At 48.8% G+C, this 21,713-nt stretch overlaps 3 protein-coding genes and 1 pseudogene across 3 annotated transcripts in view; 3 read left to right on the top strand and 1 right to left on the bottom strand.

The window, feature by feature from the left end:
* LOC146754426 (uncharacterized) overlaps positions 1-21,713 on the top strand; it is a 599,901-nt gene that overhangs the window by 205,575 nt on the left and 372,613 nt on the right. The gene's annotated exons all lie outside the window — the stretch shown is intronic.
* Positions 897-4,549, top strand: LOC146754444 (rho GTPase-activating protein 32-like). The gene is made up of 9 exons (XM_085527461.1): positions 897-1,080; positions 2,119-2,191; positions 2,319-2,390; positions 2,708-2,830; positions 2,943-3,020; positions 3,205-3,286; positions 3,557-3,700; positions 4,118-4,220; positions 4,381-4,549. Exons 3-9 carry the CDS (start codon positions 2,337-2,339, stop codon positions 4,547-4,549), a joined length of 753 nt encoding a protein of 250 aa, XP_085383587.1. The 5' UTR covers positions 897-1,080; positions 2,119-2,191; positions 2,319-2,336.
* On the top strand, positions 4,712-7,509 carry LOC116652512 (rho GTPase-activating protein 32-like). Its single transcript, XM_085527459.1, has 6 exons — positions 4,712-5,060; positions 5,168-5,275; positions 5,542-5,681; positions 6,166-6,358; positions 6,720-6,865; positions 7,088-7,509. The coding sequence occupies exons 1-6, from the start codon at positions 5,020-5,022 to the stop codon at positions 7,507-7,509; spliced, it is 1,050 nt and encodes a 349-aa protein (XP_085383585.1). The 5' UTR covers positions 4,712-5,019.
* Positions 16,512-19,790, bottom strand: LOC146754443 (lethal(2) giant larvae protein homolog 1 pseudogene; annotated as a pseudogene).

The following is a 21,713-nucleotide window of genomic DNA, read 5'->3' as shown; positions in this document are numbered from 1 at the left end:
GTCCATTCCAGTGCCTGGCCACCCTTTCTGAGAAGTAATATTTCCTAATGTCCAGCCTGAACCTCTCCTGCCGCAGCTTGGAACCATTCCCTCTAGTTCTATCAGTAATGACACGAGAGAAGAGGCCAAGCACCAGCTCACTGCAACCTCCCTTCAGGAAGTTATAGAGAGCAATGAGGTTTCCCCTGAGCCACCTCTTCTCCAGGCTGGACATTCCCATCTCCTGCAGCCTCTCCTCATATGGCCCCATTGTGCTCCAGACCCCTCACCAGCTTTGTTGCCCTTCTTTGAACACGTTCCAATGCCTCAGTGTCTTTTTTGCAGTGAGGGGCCACAAACTGGACACAGAATTAGAGTTGTGGCCTCACCAGTGCTGAGTACAGGGGGACAGTCACCTCTCTGCCCCTGCTGGCGTCACTGTTTCTGATGCAAAATGCATGTAAGTGTCACATGTGTGACATCCTTTTTGATGGAGTTCTGTGACTGGAGTTCAATGGATTTGAGAGCTGACTTGAAGCCTGTGGGCATCACCCAGGAGTTGGGGTGAGAGGATGAGGCGTAAAAACAGGAACCTCTTTGGTCGTTATTAACTCCCAACTTTTTGGTCAGGATTTGTGTGTTATTTTTATCATTTAAAGAACAGAGTCATTGTGCAGCTTGTGAATGAATTGATTCACGCCTGCTGATTGGTGCTGTTCTCTACAGGGAGCTGCAATGGAAATGGACACTTGTGGTCCACTGTCCATCCCCCTCCCGTGTTGGATTTTCTGGGCTTTGAGACACGTCTTCCAGATGCACTTTGTGTTATTTCTGATGTGTGACCTGTTGAGCTCCAGCCCCAAATGAGGATTCAAGTACTACCACAGTAGTCCATTGGGACTGTAGTATTTCTTGCTAATCAGAATTCGTGTGCACCCGTGTCTTTCGTCTGCACAAAGGATCTTGCAATCATCTCTGTCTGTGTTTCTTTTAGACCCAGAGATGGAGCAGAGAGGAACACAGACTTGGGTGAATCTTCATTCAGGAGCAGGGACACGTCATGCTCATCTGAGGTGTCTGGCTGACAACAAGAGCAGAGAGGTAAGTTTCATAGGGTCGCGTGCCCATTTTATTTTATTTTTAATTCATGATGCATAGAGGCGTTCCCCAGACAAAGTGAGCATTTCTCAACTGGACTTTCTAGAAATGAGCTAGGCAGTGAAAATGGGTTTGAAGCATTCCTAAGAGCCCCGCAAGAGAATGCTGAGAGTTAATCTGGCACCCTCCTTTGGAAACGTCCGGATAGAATTCCAAGCCCACACTGAGTCCTGGAATGTTGTGGTGCCGTGTTGGAATCAGATGTGACCACGTGGTCTTGGCTCCCCGCCTTGTGGGGGGTCATGGTGGACCAGGCTGTTGGCCGTTGGTGATGTCATAAGCGTCTGGAATGAGGGGAGGAGCAGTGCGTTCTGTGTTCCTTTGTGGGTGAGCTAGTGGTCGGAGTGGTTGGTTGTCTTCTTGTTCTTGTGCCTTTAGTGCTGTTAGTTAGTGCTTTTAGTTAGTGCCGTTAGTTAGTGTCGTTACTTAGAGTCGTTAGTTAGTTAGTGACTTTAGTTAGTTAGTGACTTTAGTTAGTGACTTTAGTTAGTTAGTGATTTTAGTTAGTTAGTGACTTTAGTTAGTTAGTGATTTTAGTTAGTTAGTGACTTTAGTTAGTGACTTTTGTGCCTTTTTCTTCACAACGTCGTGCGCAGCAGCTTGTAGGTAAGCTGAACCAGCATGGGATGGATGGGTGGGCAGTGAGGTGTTGAGAACTGCTGGCTGTCGGAGCTCACAGCACCGTATTGCTTACTCTTGACCATCAGAAGTAATTTTCCCTCAGTACACACGTTCCAAAGGGGGTATCTGTAAAGGTGGCACCTGTCCCGTGCTTCTTCCATTGTCTTCTTTGCTCAATTTTGGAAGCATCGTACAGTTGCTGGGCGGACAGGCATCATGTAGCCTGAGACTCAGCATGTCTTGCAGGAAGTGGATGGGATGGTTGTGCTGTGTGTGTTATTCCATGGATGTCTTAGCCCTGCTCACTGACCTGCTCTTTCTCTCTCCTCTCCTCACCCTCTGCCCACTGCCTCGGTGCAGCTTTTGCTCCCATTCGATCTGAGCAAAGCGACAAGGAACTGCTGCAGATAGCTTGAGGTGATCTCACTGCCAGGTACGTGCCATGATTTGTCCCCCCGCATGGTTTTGCTGCAGGGTATGCACGGGTAGTTCTGAGGAAGTCTGTCCATACTGTGCTGTTTGAATAGAGAAAACAGAAGTGTGTTTCTGATCTGTTCCAGCTGTTCACACTTGCTGTGATGGGCGTCGCGTGCAGTGGGATCAGCCGTGAGCCTGAGGTGGCGGCGACGGAGGTACAGTATGAAGCTCTGGCTGGTCTTTTTTCCGTGTTGAGCCAGCAGAGGGAGCTGCAGGTGTACTCTCCTGCAGTAAAGAATGGGCCCAAAAGGGCCTGGCCAACTTTCTGCGCCAGTGCCATTGCTGATTAGTCTGTGTTGAGAGAGATGCATCTTTGCATGGCCTGGCAATGCAAAATAGCAGCTCCTTCTGAAGTGCTCCTGATAAGGACGGAGCGCATTTGCTGCAGCTTTCTCTGCAGATGTGCTCCTCACTTTGAAATCCTCCTGGTTTGTCCTCATCTCCTGACCACGGCCTGTGCTCTGTTTTGCAGGCTGATAACATGCGGAAGCCGCAGCTGGAGCCTGCTGTGTCATCTTTAAACGTACCAGCGGTTGCGGCGGCCCATGTTATTAAGAGCCACGTCGCCCAGGGGCCGGATGAGCTCTCCCTTGAGGTAAGCAGTTACAGCTGTTCCTTGTTGTCATGCATAGAAGAAGGCAGTCATTTGAGCTGTGTTTTCCTACCAGATTTGCTGAATGTGGGATTGACGTTTCAATCTCTTGCAGGTTGGAGATCTGGTGAGCATTATCGATATGCCACCAAAGGAGCTGAGCCCCTTTTGGAGAGGCAAGCGTGGCTTTGAGGTAGGTACACGTTTCCGACTAGAGAGCACAACTTGACTAGAGTCGGGAATCTCAGGTTGGAGGTGCTCTGCCTGCACAGGATGGCTTCTGGACGCAAACAGTTGCCCTGTGTCGGTGTCAGAGGACCTTCCCTTTGGCTCTGGGCTCGCGCTAATGCCCACCTGTCTTTTTGTTCTTATTACAGGTTGGGCTTTTCCCTGGTGAGTGCGTGGAACTCATCAGAGGAAACGTTCCCGAGTCCCTCCTGAATTCCTTGCCAAAGCCAGGTACATATGTTACATTTGATAATTCGGGTTAGTAAAATGGGGTCAGAATGTGGCTTTAAGGGGGTTCGTTAATGCCCAAGTACAGAAATCTCAGCAAGAGGACTGCATTAAGCTCCTTGGGCGCCTCCCGGAATAGGGAAAATCTGTTCTTGCGTGTCCTTGTTGGGAATTCTCTTCCCGTTGTTACATGCTTTGTCGAATGCATTATGTTTGGCCTCGTCCAACCGAGCCAAGCCTGAAATGAACTGGTTTCTTTGTTTTGTTGTGCAGTGCCAAGGAGACGGGGCAAGCTCATCCCCTTCCTTCGCTCCTTGGTGACGGCCCGCTCCAGGAGAGCAACGGAGCCGGAGCCGAAGAAGGAAGGGGTATTTGGGTGTGACCTGGGGGAGCACCTTCTCCGCTCTGGCCGTGATGGTAAGGAACAGCCCATTCCTGAGATCTTCCTCCGTTGGGCATGTAAAGGTGAAAGGGAGATCATAGCCAGCAATTGTTTCAGTCTGAAAATGCAGGAAGCCTTCTGGCCACAAAGTGCATCCTGCATCCTTTTTGTAGCTCTTCTGGTCTTTCGATTCCTGAGGGAGCTGTGATGGGACTTGCAGTGTCTGTGGCTTTGCCAGACTTACTTTCTCCAGGCTGTTGATATGTCGTGGCATTTCTGGAAAGCCAAGAACACATCTCTGTGCAGTTTCCTCACAGCTGTCTCTGCCAGCTTTCTCCTCTCTGGAGGAAGCAAGCGGTAGCCCGGCTGGGCTTAGAGGATGGGATGTGAGAAGGGCGCGGCCTGAAACAGGACTTAAGAAGCTGAGCTAACTGCTGGCTCTTGTTCTGTAGTCCCCCAGGTCCTGCAGAGCTGCGCTGACTTCATTGAGGAGCATGGTGTAGTGCAGGGGATATACCGCCTGTCCGGCGTGGCGTCCAGGATCCAGCGACTACGGTAAGAGTGCTGCGACTGACACAGCTGTCAGTAGGGGCCTGTGCCATGCTGCGGGTGTTCAGAGGAACCCCTTCCTTTTCTTGACTGTTATTTGTGTGGCTTTGGACTTGTTTTCGTCTTTTTCAAAGCCCTCTGCCCAATTCTGTGTCCTTCTCTGCAGCCATGAATTTGATTCGGAGCAAGTTCCCGAGCTCAGCGTCCGAGAAATTCACAGCGTGAGCTCCCTGTGTAAAATGTATTTCAGGGAGCTCCCAAACCCTCTGTTCTCGGTAAGCTCAGGGCAGTGTCTTGGTAAAGATATGCACCTCTTCCCGGGGCGTCCTGGCTAGTGGTTGCAGCAGTGCCCCAGCTCTGAGGTCTTCTTTCTGTTAGCCCCATGAGGCATGTCTTTGCCGCATCCTGCCTCTCACTGATGGCACTTGTAGTGCCAGGAGGTGCTTATTAAGGTATTCACAATGCTAGTGAGAAATCCCTTTCCTTTGTTGTTCCCCAGCTATTGGTAGAATGGGGTTAATAGTAAATTGTAGATGAATGCCTGCTGTGAGGAGCTGTGCTCCACAATCAGGCTGTAAAGACCTCAGAGTTTTCACTGCTTGGCCTTGATGGCACAGGCTGCGTGCTGCTGTGTTCCCCTGATGCCTCTTGGAAGGCATCGAGTCTGCCTCAGTGCTGACCACCAGCGCGCTGTTTCCATTGTTCCCAAACCTGTGGCAGCTCTCCAGCCTGACTGGTGTCTGAATCCCTTCCTGCCTTTTTCCAGGACGCTGTTGGTGCTGCAGAGGAGGAGCGGGTGCTCAGAATGAAGGATGCCATCCAGCAGCTGCCCGCTCCTCACTACAGGTCAGTGCTGCACTCGGTCTGCTGAGCTGGATGAAGTTATGTTTGTTTTGTGCACTGCAGCACGGCTTGCTTTTTGTTGCTGAACATCTGCCTCTCTTGTTTTCCAGGACTCTGCAGTACCTAATGAAACATCTGGCAAATCTGGCAGGGAACTGCTCCGTGACAAACATGGACGCTAAGAATTTAGCGATAGTGTGGGCTCCAAACCTCTTAAGGTAAACTTCTTTTTTCTGTTTCAACACAATGCTTCGTTCTGCTCTCCCCCAACCCCAGGGACACAATTTCGAGATGAGAGTTTCTACTCACTTGTTTTGCTGGGACTGCTGTGTCCCTGATCATCCAGGAGAATTTCATCAGTGGCATCGCTGTTTGCCCACTGCGGAAGACTCCAGAGGCCAGTTTGACAGTTTTTGGCTACAGAAATTCAGACTTGGGGAAATGATCTTGGGGAAATGACTTGTAAGATCTGCCTTTTCTTCAGATCCCAGCAGAGCCAGTCAGCCTGCTCCAATAGTGAAGCTGCCTGCATGGAGCTGCAGACACAGACAGATGTTGTGGAGTTTATCATCAGCCACGCAGATGTTATCTTCTGCTCCGAATCTACACCAGCCGTGGGAGAGGGTGAGCATCTTCCTCCATTAGCTCGATGTTGATCTGAAACCTTGATCCAATTCTGGTCTTCTCCAAGACCTTTGAAAATTATTTTGCTGTCGAGGAGACAGCAGGCTTCCGGTGTTAGATTAGAATATGGCACCCTGTTGCTGGATCCTTAGTGTGTCCAAACCCAAACCTTACATGGAGAAAACTGTCCCTGCCGTTTAGGTGTTCTTCATGCAGGTGAAGTTTGATTGAAATGTGGCAGCAAAGCTTTCTGAGATCCCTGCCCCCTAGTTTTTCTAGGCTTTTTGTTTGCCTGTTTCGATACAGAGAGCTGCTCTTAATTATGACTGTGTCCTTTGCCACAAGCATACTTCTGAGCACACGGTTATTTTGAGCTCCTCTTCGGTGAGTGGCTCTGATATGCAAGTCTGACAGAAATGCAGAACTGGGATGGCTGTGCTGCTGTTTTCTGATCCTCCGTCTTACCTGTGGTTTTCCCTTGCAGGGCACAGTTCTCTGGCCGGGCCCAAGTCTGTGTCTCCTGCTACAAAGCTGCTCACACTGCAGGAGGCACAGGCTCAGAGAAGCGGCCAGAGAAGCTCTCCCACTGCTACGTGGAGCAGAGAGAGAGAAGTGGAGGAAGGCCCCGCAGCTGTACCAGGGACCTTCCACACGGTCATTGATCTTCCATCTAAAAGGTAAAGAGGACTTCCCATTCCAGCCCCTATCTTCATTGGTTGGGTGGGTTTTACTGGTTTAAATTTTGTCCATTATATATATATGAGCCTGCCAGCTCCTGTCCTGTCTGGCTGTGTAGCCTTTACTCACATGCTCTGCATCTTGATCGACATGGTTGAGAGGAATTTAGCCAGCAGGACTTGAAGGCTGAGCTGTAGGAATGGAAGCATCCTCTGCTGTTTGAAACAGAGCGTGTTTCTAAGCTGTGTTTAGGCAGAAAGCACACAGTGCCATGAACAGTCAACAATTGGCAAGGGCTCGGTGCAGCTCTTCCCTCACCCTGCACCACGACTGACAGCATGCTCTGTTTTCTCTCTCCAGACCAAGTTCTCCCAGTAAGAGGGCAGAGTCAGCAGCTGGCAGTTGGTGTTCATGCTTCTGCCTGCACAGACCATCCAGTGTGGCTGAACACCAACTGCAGAGCAGTGCCAGGGAGCCCTCTGAAGTAGAAGTCTTGGTCCTGGCAGGTAAGGGTGCAAATCCAGCTTTCAGAACACTGCTTCTCAGCAGCACAGGTTGGACAGGGCCCTGGGCAACCTGATCTAGTAAATGTGTATGTTTGGTGGCCCTGCTAGGCAGGGGGGTTGGAACTACATGATCCTTGAGGTCCCTTACAAACCAGGTCGTTCTGTGATTCTGTGATCTTGTGAATGTATGACACTAACCCCTGTGCATCTACTCCTTCCTAGGTGACTTGAGCCCTTGTCTACCCCGAACACACAGGGCATTTGATGATGGAGCATCCTGTGCTTCCCTCAATGGAGAGCTCATGGGAAGCACAGGATGCTGCAGTTCAGATGACAGCCTTCAATATGAAATCAGCGATGGAGAGAAGAACGTCATCGTTGTGCAAGCTTTAATTCATCCCATCCCTCCTGAAGCTGCTGACCTGAGCCTGCCAGACAACACAGGCACGAGCCCGGATTGTGACCCAGAGCCTTTCCAGAACAGCCCAGCCCAAGCGCAGCCCGAGTGCCCCAAAAGTGACACCACCATGCAGGCTCAGGTCAGCATTACAGAGGAGAAGCCAAACATCTCGGAGGAGGGCGTAGAATCAGACCAAGAGACCCAAGCTCCGGGCAACAGCACGAGCTCAGAGTCACACTCATGATGACAAAAGCTCATGAATCCCATCTTTCCTCAAGACCTCACGCCCCCTCCTTTCTCCTATTGAATAAAGGCACGCTCGTGCTCAATCAACGCCTTGACTGCATTCCGAGTCTTCATTCGCAGAGATTGGGATGAGTGCAAGAAACATCAAGGCAGCTCAGCTTGCAACGCTCTGGCTGTGGGGTGCATGCAGGGACACTGTAACCATACAGGGAAAGGCTTCCACTGCTTCCTAAAGCTGTAGTCCAGCCCTGCTACTGCTCTGTGGCACAAAGCCCTGAGGGATGTTCCATACTGTTAACCTAAGTGAAGCCAGCTTCATGCACTGTGTTTTGTTGTTGCTGGGTGAGAGGGGGATGCACGTTGGTGAGAAGATGAGCATTGCTGGATCTGCCACGAGTGTCCCTTCTGCCTCTAAGAATATGTCCTAAGTAGGATGTGAACACTGCTGGCACTTCCTCATTGCACGTGCTTGGAGGATCTTCAGTTCTTGCACATTCAGGATGTCTGACAGTGACTACGAGGAAATTCTCAAGTACTAGGAATTACATGAAATAGTTGGAACGGGTAAGTGTCATCTTTGTACAGAAACAGCACGCCTAACAGTCTGTCTCACCACTCTAGAATTAATGTGAGAATAGATTGACAGCTCTTGTCAGTTCTCTAAGTCAGGTTTCATTCGTATAAACTTGAAATTGAATTTTTGAAACCAGTTGGAAATTGATGGTGCTGATTACCTCTTCCTCTAATTAAAGCATTACACACAGTGTATGCTAGGTACTCTGCTTTACCTGTAATATTATATTAGTGAAGAATTCACACTCAACTTTAAGCAACTGTGTTTTGAATTGTAGGTGGTTTTGCAAAGGTAAAATTTGGGCCGCTTAATTTTACTGGTGAAAAAGTTGCACTAAAAATCATGGAGAAAGTTACTTTAGGGGTAAGCCAAAAGGCATTTAAATATGATAATATCTTCTGTTGGAGTTGTGGAGTTCTCAAGAACACGGGGGCAGGTGGGATGGTACATACGAATGCAGCCTACTGGTCCCATTGCCTTTTGAAAGATGCTGTAGAGCTGGAAAAAGTTTAACAGAGCACCACAAATCTTGTTCCTCGTTGTTCAGAGGGCAGTATTCTCTGGCTTTAAAATGGAAAAAGTTATTACATCATTACATTACATTGTTGCTACATTATTCCATTATTACAGCAACTTTACCAAAATGCCAATGAAAATGCTGAATGTTTTACTTTTCATTTTTCACAGCTCTGTTTCAGAATTTCTATGGAATTGATGTCAGTCATTGCTGAGTTGATGTTAAATTGTGTACTGTCCCATATGCCCTATCTCTGAAGATAGGGTCAGGCTGGACAGGGTGCTGAGCTACCTGACATAGCTGTAGATGCTCCTGCTCATTGCAGGGAGGTTGGACTAGATGACCTTTAAGGGTCTTTTTCAACTCAAATGACAGTATGATTTTACAATTCTACTTTTCATACTAGTAGCATCACTGCAATTATCCCCCTACTGAGCTGTCCTTAGCCCCTGGGCTCAGTAAAGAAATTACATCTGAAAACTAACATGTGATTAGGATAAATGTACAATGTTTCTTAGCTATCATTTACTGTGGATACTACAAACACATTTTCGGAATCTATTTAATGAAACAGTGTAATGGTATTTGACATTCTCAGTAATATATTTGCAGTGGTCCATGTCATTTATGTGCCTTGTCTCTGTTCTCAAAGTACAGGAAAACAAACAAACAAAAAAATTCATAGAGATTCTACGATTCTACAATTAACGATTCTACATTAATGGAAGTCATGGAGCAGCAGCTCAATGAATTACATAAAACAATCAAATGACGATTAAAATTTGCTTCTGAGTATAAACTTACTTAAAAAAAAAAAAATTAAAAGGTACACTTTCTGCCTATGTAAGATATAATGTTAAATGCCTCTAGAAGACTAAAATTAGCATTAATAAGGGGAAAAACTCAAGTGCTTCATTAAACTGCAAGAGCTTAGTTTTACATCTCAGATACAATGAAAAATATCATGAAACATATCCTGTTGGAGCAATTTGGAGGCACCATGCATGAGCCTGCATTGTTTCACTGTTTCATTTCTCACAAAGGGCCAAGTCTGCTTCACCATAGTACTGGAGAACAAATCTTGTTTATTCAAGATGTAGATGCAGAGTTGTTATTTTTGTTTGTTTGGTTTTTTTTTTTATTCCAAACATTCTCCTCAGCTTCTCCTTCCAGGTGGTACTCCTCTTCTCTGTGTTACTCTTGCAATAGCATTTGCTGGTCTGCACCCTTGGGCAGACAGTAGGGGTGCATTTTTTACTGCAGTAGATGGTTCTCTCCCCTGAAGTACTGTTTCCAAGTTAGTTTCCTTTCAGGAGATGCGTGTTTCACAGGCAGGACTGGCAGTTCTGTTTTGAACATTTGTGTTCCTGTCATATAATGAGAATAGTACAGCACATGGGAGGCACAGTATTGTTGGATTTATGCAAATTTATGCAAGTCTGAGGATTAGAAAGGTCTTGCTGACAGGAAAACAAAGTTCCTGACAGAAGGAACTATGGTCTGTAGAAAGTTTAGTGAATTTGAAGCAACAATAAAGCAGGTAAAAACTTCATCAGATAAAGAATGCCAAAGGAGGGGAATTATAGCTTATTTTCCTCCCTGAAGTGGCAATTATATCAAAGTGGAGTTAGGAGTAGCACATAGCAGCGACTGCACACAGCAATTGCATACATGGGCATGTTCCATGCAACAGTGCCTCGAGGCAAACAGATTTGAATACCACAAGCAAGCTTGCTGATGCTAGTCCCCAAGTCAGATGTGGTACCTGGTATGTCACAGTAGTTAGCGATTTCATCGCTTGCTTTTATGGTCTCTTAAGGATGACTTGCCTCATGCTAAAACAGAAATTGATGCCATGAAGAACTGAAGTCATCAACATGTTTGCCCACTGGATCTTGTAAGAGAGACATCAAAGAAATATTTATAGTCTTAGAGGTAAGAAATAGTTTCTGCTTTCTGTGCTGTTGTTGTTACTTATCTTTCTCTGATACTCTCTAAATGCATTTTCAGATAACCTTATCTTACAGGGGAGCTGTTTGATTGCATTGTTTCTAAGGACCACCTTTCGGAAGAGGAAGCTCAAGTCTTTTTTTGACAGATTGTTTCAGCAGTTGCTTCTGTTCACAGTCAGGGTTATGTCCAGAGACCTCAAAGCAGTGAGCCTGAACTGCAGTCAGTCTTCCATAAATAATAATGAATGTGTTTTTATTTTTCTGTTGGCAGAGAGAGTTACAGTACTCCACTCCATTCCAGTGGATTGCAGGAGAGAATTAAAGGGGTAAAAAACAACACAAAGTAGAACACATGGGTTGAGATAGAATTATGTACTGAGATAGAGAAAAGGATAATAGTTATGATGAATGCCAAAGCAATTGCTCACCACCTACCAATCAGTGTCCAGTTAGCCTCCTAGTAGTGGAAGAGATTTACATGAAGTTATACCCCCTTCAAACCTCCTTCCACAATATGTCATATAGTATGGAATATCCTTTGGCCATATCCGTTTAAGTCAGCTGTCCTAGTTCTGTTCCTTCTCACTTCCTTGGGCTCTCAGCTGAGATTGACTGTGGCTCTGTACAACGCTGCCTGGCAGCAACTGTAAGCATCACTGCGCTATCTCCATTGTTTCTCTAGAATGAAAACGTTGTATTGTATCAGACACTGAAGAAGATAATTCAGTCCCAGCTGAAACTCAGACAATAACTTGTGCTTAGGATTCTTTCCCTACAGGAAATGTTAGATATTTATTGCTATGTGGTACTGTGTTCTGTAGCTGAGCTGGATTTTGTTATCCTTGAAGAAGTATCTTCCTCTGGAAGGGGAGTAAAACATGATGCTCCTAATGAGCGGAGCAGAGACACAGATCTGATCTGAGTGTTGGTTTCACATTTTTGTGATGCTCTTTGCTGCAGTTTGTATCTCGAGAGAAGCCCTTGTGGTGTCAGTCTGTTGTGTAACCTGCTCTAGTTTTGTGCCTCAAGGAAGAGTGATCCTTTAAACAAATGGTGGCTGTACAGAGGGTATGGGGTGAGATGCATTCCTCTGGCCCCACCCAATGGATTTTCTGTCACTGAAGTCTTGAAGCACAGGTTAGATACTGGAAGGCTTGAATATTTCCTCATCAATTGGTTAGAGCTTTGCATTTGTAAGCTGCTGGTATCTCTCAGTAAATCAAATCACTACAGCACGAGCATTTTCCTAGGCATCTTATGAAATCCCTCTATCTAAGGCTACTGGAAGGCACTCTGAACAAACATCTTTCTCCCCAGCTTCTCTTCTCTGAGTGGGAGCTTCAGCCCCCTGCACAGGCTGGAGGTCATCCACAGAGTTTGTTTCAGGTTGTTATCCTTCCTGGCCAAAAACCAGATACAGTATTGTAGATGTGGTCCAGTGAGTGTTGAAGCAGGAATGACTTGTCCTGGTCTGGTTGTGCTGCTTTTTAATGCAGCTGATGATCTTGTTGTACTTCTTTTCTGTCAGAGCACACTGCTGGCTTGCATTCAGCCTGTGGTCTCTCACCACTTGTCCTCCTAGTCCCCAGGTCCTTTCCAACAGATACAAGCTAGTATTTCCCACCTGGGATATTGGAAGATGGGAACTTGCCAGCAGTCAGTGAAGATCTCTGAGACAGCGAGAGCGAGCGAGCTTTGAGTAGACTGGGAACCACTGTCCACAGCAGGAAAGAAGAGAAGAGAAAAGATGTTTCCTTGGGCACTTGGGTGGAAATCATTCCTGACTGCTTTCTCATCCACCGGGAAAATCTGCTGATTGACAATTTGAAGCTGATGGACTTTGGACTCTGTGCAAAGCTAAAGGATGTGTTAAATCAAATACAGTGTGCCCCCAAGTAATGCATGTTTGAGCACCGTATGCAACAGGGGCTTGTCCAAACAAACACCCTAAAATCAAGCTGTTTCTGTGGCTGACATGTCATTGCATCTTGTTTGGAATGGCCTGAACTGTGTGAGAGTGGTTAACAGATTGATCAGATGCACAGTTAGATTAATTTCTCTAGCTAGACTCCCTGTTTTCGTAGTCTAAGCTGTAGATAATCTTGTAGGTTTATCACCTGTCCTATGGAAGGCTCTGTAATAGGAGCATGGGGTTGGTGTGCCTAAGGAACCTTCTAAGGAACTGTATGTAGGATGAGATTGTGGATAGAATAAAATGACTTTTGCAGGTGAAATATGGATCCTGTGATTGCATATGCTTGAAATGAATTGTTTCTTGATCTTAAAACAGATTTCCAGAATCCTTTATTAACATGTAAGAAGGGTGCTGGTAAGAAAGAATGGGAAGACTGCCATACTGATTCCAAAAGAATTACTTTTGAACCTCAAATGATTTTTCCTGGCCAAAGTTAGAGCGTCTCACAGGTAATCGAGACCAACAGGCTGTTGTTGCACAATCAACAGGCACAATCTGGATGATCAGCTGAGGAAAAGAAAGCATCATGCCAAGGGTACTAGATAAGTGAGCAGCTTGAGATCTGCACATTTATGGGATACTCATGGTCTTAGACAATATTTGCTTAGTGAGGTCACACTGAATGAAAACAAAATCTAAGGTGAATGAAAACATACACAGGAGAAGAAGCCTCTGAGGCTCCTGAAGTGTTATGACCAGAAGACATAAACTCTGTTAAAGCAAACGTTTCTCTGTCTTTTTTGTGTTCTTCCAGGGAGGCCTTGATTACCACCTGAACACATGCTGTGGAAGCCCAGCTTATGCAGCACCAGAGCTAATCCAGGGCAAAGCGTCTGTTGGCTCCGAGGGATGTAGAGCGGTGTTTTTTTTCCCCTCTTTCCCTTCCCTCTCCACAGAGCATTGAAAGGCAGTGGAGCTCAGGTAGGCTCTCTTGGTTTCCCTTCTGAATTCTGCTAGGTTGCATTGCTTGGTAGCTCTCAGAAGCTGTCAGTGGCCACAGACTAGAAAAGTGCAATTGGTCTCAGTTCACACAGCTGGCTGGTTTGTCTCTGGCTAATCCTGAACTGCCTCAAGCGACTGCTTTGGGGCTCTACAGAACAGCAGCTTCAGAGATCTCTTTCTATGACTAAGTTTTTGAAAGAGCAATTTGCTCTGTTAATTATCCATCATTTTTGTGCAGTCTGTTTTGTCAGACTTGTCTTTAGCTTCCAAGTTGTAGGTCAACACTTGTTTGCACTGTAATGCACAATGTACTAAAAACTGAGAGATGAAAATGTGAAGAGTTTTTCCAGCTTTGATTTCATGTCTGGAATTTTGGAACCCACTACTTGCAGTTGTTAATCTGTCCAAACTGGTCTGGTTTGGAATGCCCTCATCCTTTTTGAATCACTCTGCTGTTAAAGGCGGAGCAATTCCTACAAGTGCCATGGCCCCACTGTTGTTCTAATTCTTGTTTCTTTGTTTTCCACACGCTGCTTTTCAAGCCTCCTTTTTCTTTACAGTCCAAGTGAGAATTGCACTGTGAGGTGTCTGAACCTTGTTGTGCCTCTACATAAAGAGAACAGCAGCAAAGCCTGACAGGTGACTGTGCTGACAGCTCTCGTAGCCAGTAACACGTAACTGTGCTAAATCCCTTGTGATGGCTTTGATTTAATTTTTGCCAGTGAAATCCTTGTAAAAGGAACTGCAGCAGTGTGATGAGCTAAGGTGAAGATGCTGGTTTTAGTAGTGCTCTAAGCTGAGTGGAAGGGCAATTGAATGAGGGTTATATGCTTTCTGTGGACAATAAGGTTGTGGTGCTGTTGGGGTGGGTCCAGAGGAGGGGCCACTGTGATGATCAGAGGGTTGGAGCAGCTCTCCTATGAGGAAAGGTGGAGGGATCTGGGCTTGTTTAGCCTGGAGAAGAGAAGGCTGCGGGGAGACCTCATTGTGGCCTTTCAGTACTTGAAGGGAGCGTATAAACAGGAGGCAGTAAGGCTTTTTATGAGGGTGGGCAGTGATAGGACAAAGGGGAAAGGTTTTAAATTGAGATGGGGAGGTTTATGTTGGATCTTAGGAAGATGTTTTTCATCCAGAGGGTGGTGATGCACTGGAACAGGTTGCCCAAGGAGGCTGTGGATACCCCATCCCTGCAGGCATTCAAGGCCAGGCTGGATGTGGCTCTGGGCAGCCTGGTCTGGTGGTTGGCGACCCTGCACATAGCAGGGGGTTGGAACTGGATGATCTTTGAGATCCTTTTCAACCCAGACCATTCTATGGCTGTACAGTTCCATACTGGAACAAATATAAAATGCTAACTATGTAAAACATGGAGTCAAACCTGTGTGATTTGTCCACACCAGGAGGTGATTAGAAAACACTTTGTAAGCTACAAAGCTGCTTGCATGAAAGGAAAAGAAAATAAAACTACAAGAAAAAGGGAAAACATTTCTTCCTGAAAATAGGAAGAATAATGGACCTGACATGAAATTTGGGTGAAGCTGCCTGATTTTATGAAGCTATTCCCATTAATTTCTTGGTGCTGTGTTTCCCAGATGAGTGGTTTCTGGCTGTGCTGCAGCACCAGTCTGCATGTGAACATCAGCTCTATTCACCATCTGGGAAGATTAGGACTTCCCTTCTCCCACCAGCACCACTGAATTACAGTTACTCAGTGGTTAAACAAAGGAATCCTTAAAGAAGGGTTTACAGCTGTCGTGTTATCTGAAGTGCTTGCAGCATTCTGATGCTATTAAGCTCTATGTATTAACAAGTTCAAAAAGAAAAGGTAGGCATCTGATTGTTGTGACAGTTTCTAAGTGATTTGGAAAGCTGTACCACCCAACCACTCCTTCTGTTTGATGGAGGTGACAAAGCTCAGTTTAATTTCTGACTGCTATTTAAATTCTGAAGCTCGAGCTGGTTCCTGGAGCAGAAAAAGCTCGGAAGCTGTCCCTCCTACAAGCAGGCACCTCTGAGCAAAATATGACATCTCAATTTCTGATGGTAAGGTCAGGAGATCTGATTCCAGCGTCTAGCTTTCGGCTTCATGCTATGTTAGTGGGACCTTTGGCATCTAGCACTGACCAACAGCAAATGAGAGGTGGAGGGATCTGGGCTTGTTTAGCCTGGAGAAGAGAAGGCTGCGGGGAGACCTCATTGTGGCCTTTCAGTACTTGAAGGGAGTGTATAAACAGGAGGGGGAATGGCTGTTTATGAGGGTGGATAATGATAGGACAAGGGGGAATCGTTTAAAACTGAGACTGGGGAGGTATAGGTTGAATCTTAGGTAGATGTTTTTCGCTCAGAGGGTGGTGACACACTGGAACAGGTTGCCCAAGGAGGTTGTGGATGCCCCATTCAAGGCCTGCAGGCATTCAAGGCCAGGCTGGATGGGCTCTGTCCATGAGCATTGACTGCAGACACTTGGAACTGATCATCACCCTCTGCAGGCAGATTTACAGCCCCTGCACAGCTCTATATAACAGTCTTATAGAACTACCTCTAGTAGAAGCAATCTCCACACAGAGATCCTTTCCCAGCGCCCCTTTGTGACATCATAACACCCCTTTGTGACATCATAATGCCCCTTTCTGATGTCATAATGCCCCATTCTGATGTCATAATGCCCCTTTGTGACGTCATAATGCCATTTGAGACGTCATAAGGCTCCTTTGTGATGTCATAATGCCCCTTTGTGACGTGATAATGCCTCTTTGTGACATCATAATGCCCCTTTGTGACGTCTTAATGCTCTTTTGTGATGTCACAATGCCCCCTTTGTGACGTCATAATGCCCCTTTGTGAATCACAGAATCACAAAATCACAGAATGACCCAGGTTGGAAGGGACCTCAAGGATCATGTAGTTCCAACCCCCCTGCCTAGCAGGGCCACCAAACATACACATTTACTAGATCAGGTTGCCCAGGGCCCTGTCCAACCTGGTCTTGAACACCTCCAAGGACGGGGTTTTTTTTGTTTTTGTTTTTGTTTTTTTTATTTTAAAAATTGAAATAAGAACAAAATTCACTGACGTTCCTCATGTTCCTTTCCACCTCCTCTGAGGATGCCAAGAAATCCTTCACTTCCTCCACCGTGATGTCCCCAGTGGTGTCCAGCGGGTTCTCCATGCTGCTGCTGGGAGAGTCGATGGAGCCGGGCGAGAAGGTGGCCTGGTGCTCCTCGGGGGACCGGTCACTGTCAGCAGGGGAATGGTTGGCCTCGGGGTTGTGAGGAACATGTGTGCCATTGGCTTGCTGCACCTTCGGCGTTGCTGTTGAGTTGCTGAGACATGAGGTGTCCTGCAGCCGGGACACCTCCAGGCAGCACAGCAGCTCCGTCACATTCCTGGCACTCAAGGAGAAGCGCTCAAATTCGGATGGCGAAATCAAGTAGAAACCCTGCCCGTGCTTGGTGAAGATGCAGGAGGCGATGCCGCTGATGTCCTCTTTGCGGATGCAGCTGTAGTGCACCTGCGGCTGCAGGGCAGGCACAGTGAAGATGTGGATGTCGCCCAGGTTGGTGAGGCAGGCCAGGCAGTTCTCCACGCGCTCCTCGGCGCCAGCACTGGCCAGGCTGACCAAGGCCACCTTCCGCACCCGGCAGCCCTCATGTGCAGTCAGCTTGAACTTGGTCTTGGCGCTGACTTTGGGCAGCGTGAAGACCTTGAACTGCTCCTCCGAGGAGATGAGCATGGAGTGGCTGCCCTGCATGTCGGGAGCCTTGGCCAGGTCCCGTGACACCTCGTAGGGCTCTGGCAGTGGGTTCCCCCTCCCGTCCAGCACTGCGATGGCCACCACGGGCGCACGGTGCATCAGCTGGATCTCCTTCCCCAGCACCGCCTCCACCGCCCGCTCTGAGAACTTCTCCTGTGACAGCACCTCCAGGGCGTAGGCGAACACCGAGCCCGAGTTGGTCCCTGCCCACATCGTGGGGCCGTGGTGGGCAGCATCTCGGAGGAAGGTGTCGGCAAAGTAAAGGCAGCGCACCACCCCGGAGAGCGAATCATCAGCCGAGCGGGGCTCAATGCGCCGCTGCACCGGTGTCATCTCCACCTCAGGGGGACCCGCCTGCTCAGCCAGCTGCGCGTTGGCCTCCTGCACCTTGCTGGAGGGGCTGCCGGCATTCAGCCTCTTCTTACCCGACACCCTGCTCTTGCGGATGCAGCAGAAGGATTGCCGCAGGGACTTCTTGAGGGACTTGACACGGGACAGGGGCCCCTCCATGGCCAGCGAGTCATTGGGGTGCAGCGTACACCTGGCCAACACTGGGTTGCACCGGTGATAATCAAAGAGCCCGAAGCCGTGGCTGGTGCCAAAAGCCACCAGGTTCCACTCAGAGTGCAGGGTGACGGCGGTGACGGCAGCGGGGGGCACACACTGCACCAGGACGCTGGGCTGGAAGCCGGGGGTGAAAGCGATGGGGCCGTTCCGGGGTGCCAGGCGGTTGTGGCCCTTCCAGGTGAAGCCCTCGTGGTCCTGCAGCAGATCCACCGTGGCCACACTGACAGCATGCTCAGATTTGTCATCACTCAGCTCCATCACCAGCACCTGCCCAGCTGTGCCAGCCACCACCATCTTGGCTGTGTATTTGCACAGAGCGATCTTCTGGATGCCCAGACGTGGATCATCGCTGTAGGGATCAAAGCAGCCCACCTTGCGGAACGGCGGCCACTCCTCCTCGCCTGCCTGGTTGAGGCTATCGTTGTGCTCACAGTCGGTCTGGAAGATGTTGGCGGTGCCCAGCTTGTACAGCGGCTTCAGGGACACCCCTGAGGCATCCCAGAACCGCACCGTGCCGTCCTCGTGCCCAGTGAGAAGCAGACCTCTCTGCGTGGGCTCCTGGGCCAGGTTCTTCCCTCCATTGATGGGCCAGGCTGCAGAGGAGAGGCGTGGGCTCTGCTGCTCCCCAGCACTCACAATCCTCTCCCAGAGCTTGAGGGGCACATTGGAGATGTGATAGGAGCAGGTGATGGCGGAAGAGTGGAGCGGGGCCAGGTATGGGGCGGGGATGGTGGGCCAGCCCGGTGTCTGCAGGTCGATCACCACCAGCTCCTCCTCCACCAGCACTACCAGGGCACGGGGGTTCTCAAAGCCTCCCTCTGGCACCTCGGGGTCCTGCACTGTGAAGAAGTCAATGATGCGGGAGGTGAAATCCAGTGTGGCCAGGCTCTGGCCCTGCAGCACACTGACGCAGTGCCGGTCACCATAACTGGCCCGCGGCATGCCACCACTGAAGATGATGAAGGGGTTGCCTGACTCACATGACCGCCACAGGATTTTGCTGATGGCTTTGCATGGGAATGGACCGTAGGGGATGGTGGCCATGACGGGCTGCTGGGTGCGCTGCCCGCTGCCGCCCACTGCCCACACCATGTAGCCGCCATCACTGTGTGAGCTGACAATGTTCTTCCCTCTGTGCTCCCAGGCCAGGCTCTCCAGCTGCTGGTTCCCAAGGAAGAGATGCTGCACAGTGCGTGTGCTCTGGTCCCACAGGGCCACCAGCCCCCGGCTGTACCCGATCAGAAGCCTCCCAGCATCCTGGGGGTGCTCCTGGATGGACTCCACTGGCCCCAATGCCTTCCCACAGCGGTAATCATTGGGCACGCTTTGTAGGATCTCATTCTGGAAGAGGGTTTTGTCCTCCAGCAGCACAGGGGTAGGTAGTGCAAGGAAATACACTGCTCCACCCTCAGTGCCCAGGCAGGCCACGGCACCCAGGGATGTGGGAAGGATCACTGTCACCCGTGTGATGCTGGGGGAGCAGCCAGGGCGTGCAGGCAGCCCGAAGCTGCGTGTCTCCTCCAGGTGGGAGCAGCCCTCCTTCTGGTAGATCTCCCAGAGGTGCAGCGAGTTGTCATCCAGCAGGGACAGCAGCCAGCCCTGCCCGGCCAAGAAGTGCAGCTGGGTGACAGTGGCCGTCTCCTTGTGCAAACCCGTCAGCTCCACACCAGGCGCGCCGTACAGCTTAACAGCTCCTGCCTTGGTGCCGATGGCCATCACACACAGCCAGGGGTCGTAGGCCAGGGCGCTGGGCTGGCTGGGGAAGCCGTGCTCCACTGTCTTGCTGAAGGCGAACAGGTCGTGGCTGATCCGCTCTCGGTTCGGCTCTGCGCCCTGCCGCCGGAACCGAAACTTCATCATGGTGGGGCCGGCGGGGCTCGGCTCGGTACCAGGAGGCGGCGGGCGGGGTGGGTTGTCCCGGGGCAGACGCTCCCGCTGCCGGCGGTGCCGCTCCCGGTGCTGGTTCCGTTCCGCTGCCGGTCCCGGTGCTGCCGCCCCCCCCCGCGCCGAGCGCCGCGCGCCGAGCCCCGGGCGGCAGTGAAGTCACAATGCCCCTTTGTGACGCCATAACACCCCTTTGTGACGTCATAATGCCCCTTTTTGACGTCATAATTCCCCTTTGTGATATCATAATGCTACTTTGTGACGTCATAATGCTACTTTGTGACGTCATAACGCCCTTTGTGACGCCATGATGCCCTTTGAGACGTCATAATGCTCCTTTGTGATGTCATAATGCCCTTTCTGATGTCATAATGCCCCTTTGTGATGTCATAATGCTTCTTTGTGAGGTATCTGTGGTGCCATTCATAATGAAGTGTGATGAACTGGAAGGCTTTCAGTAGAATTGCAGCCCTAACATAAACAATGACTTGAACTCTGGAATTCTGAGTGAAATCATTAGCTAGCTTGTGGTCCGGGTCTTCAAACCAAAGGCTATGAGGTGCTGCTCTTGTTGACACAGGCTGTGAAAGATGACTTGAGCTCTAAGAGTAATTTCCCTTCTGCTCTTGATATGAACGTCAAATCCACAATTAAAATATTAAGAAGATAATATAAAAGTTTGTACTGCTGGACTGAGGACTTCCATTAGCTGTTAGCCATAGTTTGGAACTTGCAAAGCAATCATATTGGAGCCTTGCTGGGCAACCTGCTCCAGTGTCTCACCACACCCACAGTAAAGCATTTCTTCCTAATATCCAATCATAATGTACCTTCTTCCCATGTAAAGCCATTTCCCCTCATTCTGTTGCTACCTGCCCTTATGAAAAGTCCCTCCCCAGCCTTCCCTGTAGGCCCTCTTCAGATACTGGAAGGCCACTCTAAGGTCTCCTTGGAGTCTTCTCCAGGCTGCAGAGCCCCATCTCTCTCAGCCTGTGCACATAGCAGAGGTGATTTCAGCCCTCTCTGATCACCTTCATGGCCCTCCTCTGGACTTGCCTGAACATCTCCAAGTCCTTCTTGTGTTGAGGGCTCCAGAACTGTGTGCAGTGCTCCAGACGGGGTTTCAATGAGAGGAGTGTGGAGGGGCAGCACCACCTCCCTCCACCTGCTGGTCATGCTTCTATGCTTTAAGCTTAGGCTTTAAGGTCCTATATGCTTTAAGGTTTAGATAGTGCAGTCGCCTCACCTCTTCAGGTTTATCTATGAAGGTCCCTTCCAAGTGAACCGTGCTGATCCAGACAGTTCGGACTGCTCATTAAAATGTTTTATTAAGTTGGGCTGGTCCTACGAAGTAGTATGACTGCAGTAAGCAGTGTACATGGTGCGCTGTGAGTACTGCACACATTCCTCTTGGCAGCTTGTGGAACAGAAATTGTGCATTGTTTGGATTGTGTAAGCATTCCTGTTGGTCTCTTGTGATGCTTACCTTCTTAGAGCACCTTTCCACGTTTGGCTCTACATATTTTGGTACCTTACTTGTTCTGTTTGGCTTAGCAGGGAAGGTCTTCTTCTGAAGCATCCTCAGTCTTGGTCTGGGCAGCATACTTAGAAATGACATGGACATTACATGAGTGGGTGATCAAAGGGGGAAAGATCTCACCTTTCTGATCTGTTTCTATTTAGAAGACACGGTCCTGGAGAGGATTTGGTTTCCTTGTTTCCTGGAGACTTGGATTCTTAGATGGTTTTGACTGCAGCTATTTCTGATGTTCATTCCTTTTTCTGTACTTTAGTAGCCAAGTGCACGTGGAGTGCTTTGGAATTGTCTGAAGTTGCCAGGTTGCTTGTGATCACATATGTAACGTGGAGTTATGTGTGGTGCCAGTGATAATTCAGTATGATGAACTTGAAGGCTTTCAGTAGAATTGCAGCCCTAATATAAACAATGACTTGAACGCTGGAATTCTGTGTAAAATCATTAGCTAGCTTGTGGTCCAGGTCTTCAAACCAAAGGCTATGAGGTGCTGCTCTTGTTGA

The sequence above is a fragment of the Coturnix japonica genome, chromosome W (assembly GCF_054131305.1).
Source record: "Coturnix japonica strain WE chromosome W, WE-NBRP24, whole genome shotgun sequence".
NCBI classification, from domain to species: Eukaryota; Metazoa; Chordata; class Aves; order Galliformes; family Phasianidae; genus Coturnix; species Coturnix japonica.
The sequence above is the reverse complement of the archived record's forward strand: the minus strand, read 5'-3'. Positions and strand labels throughout refer to the sequence as shown.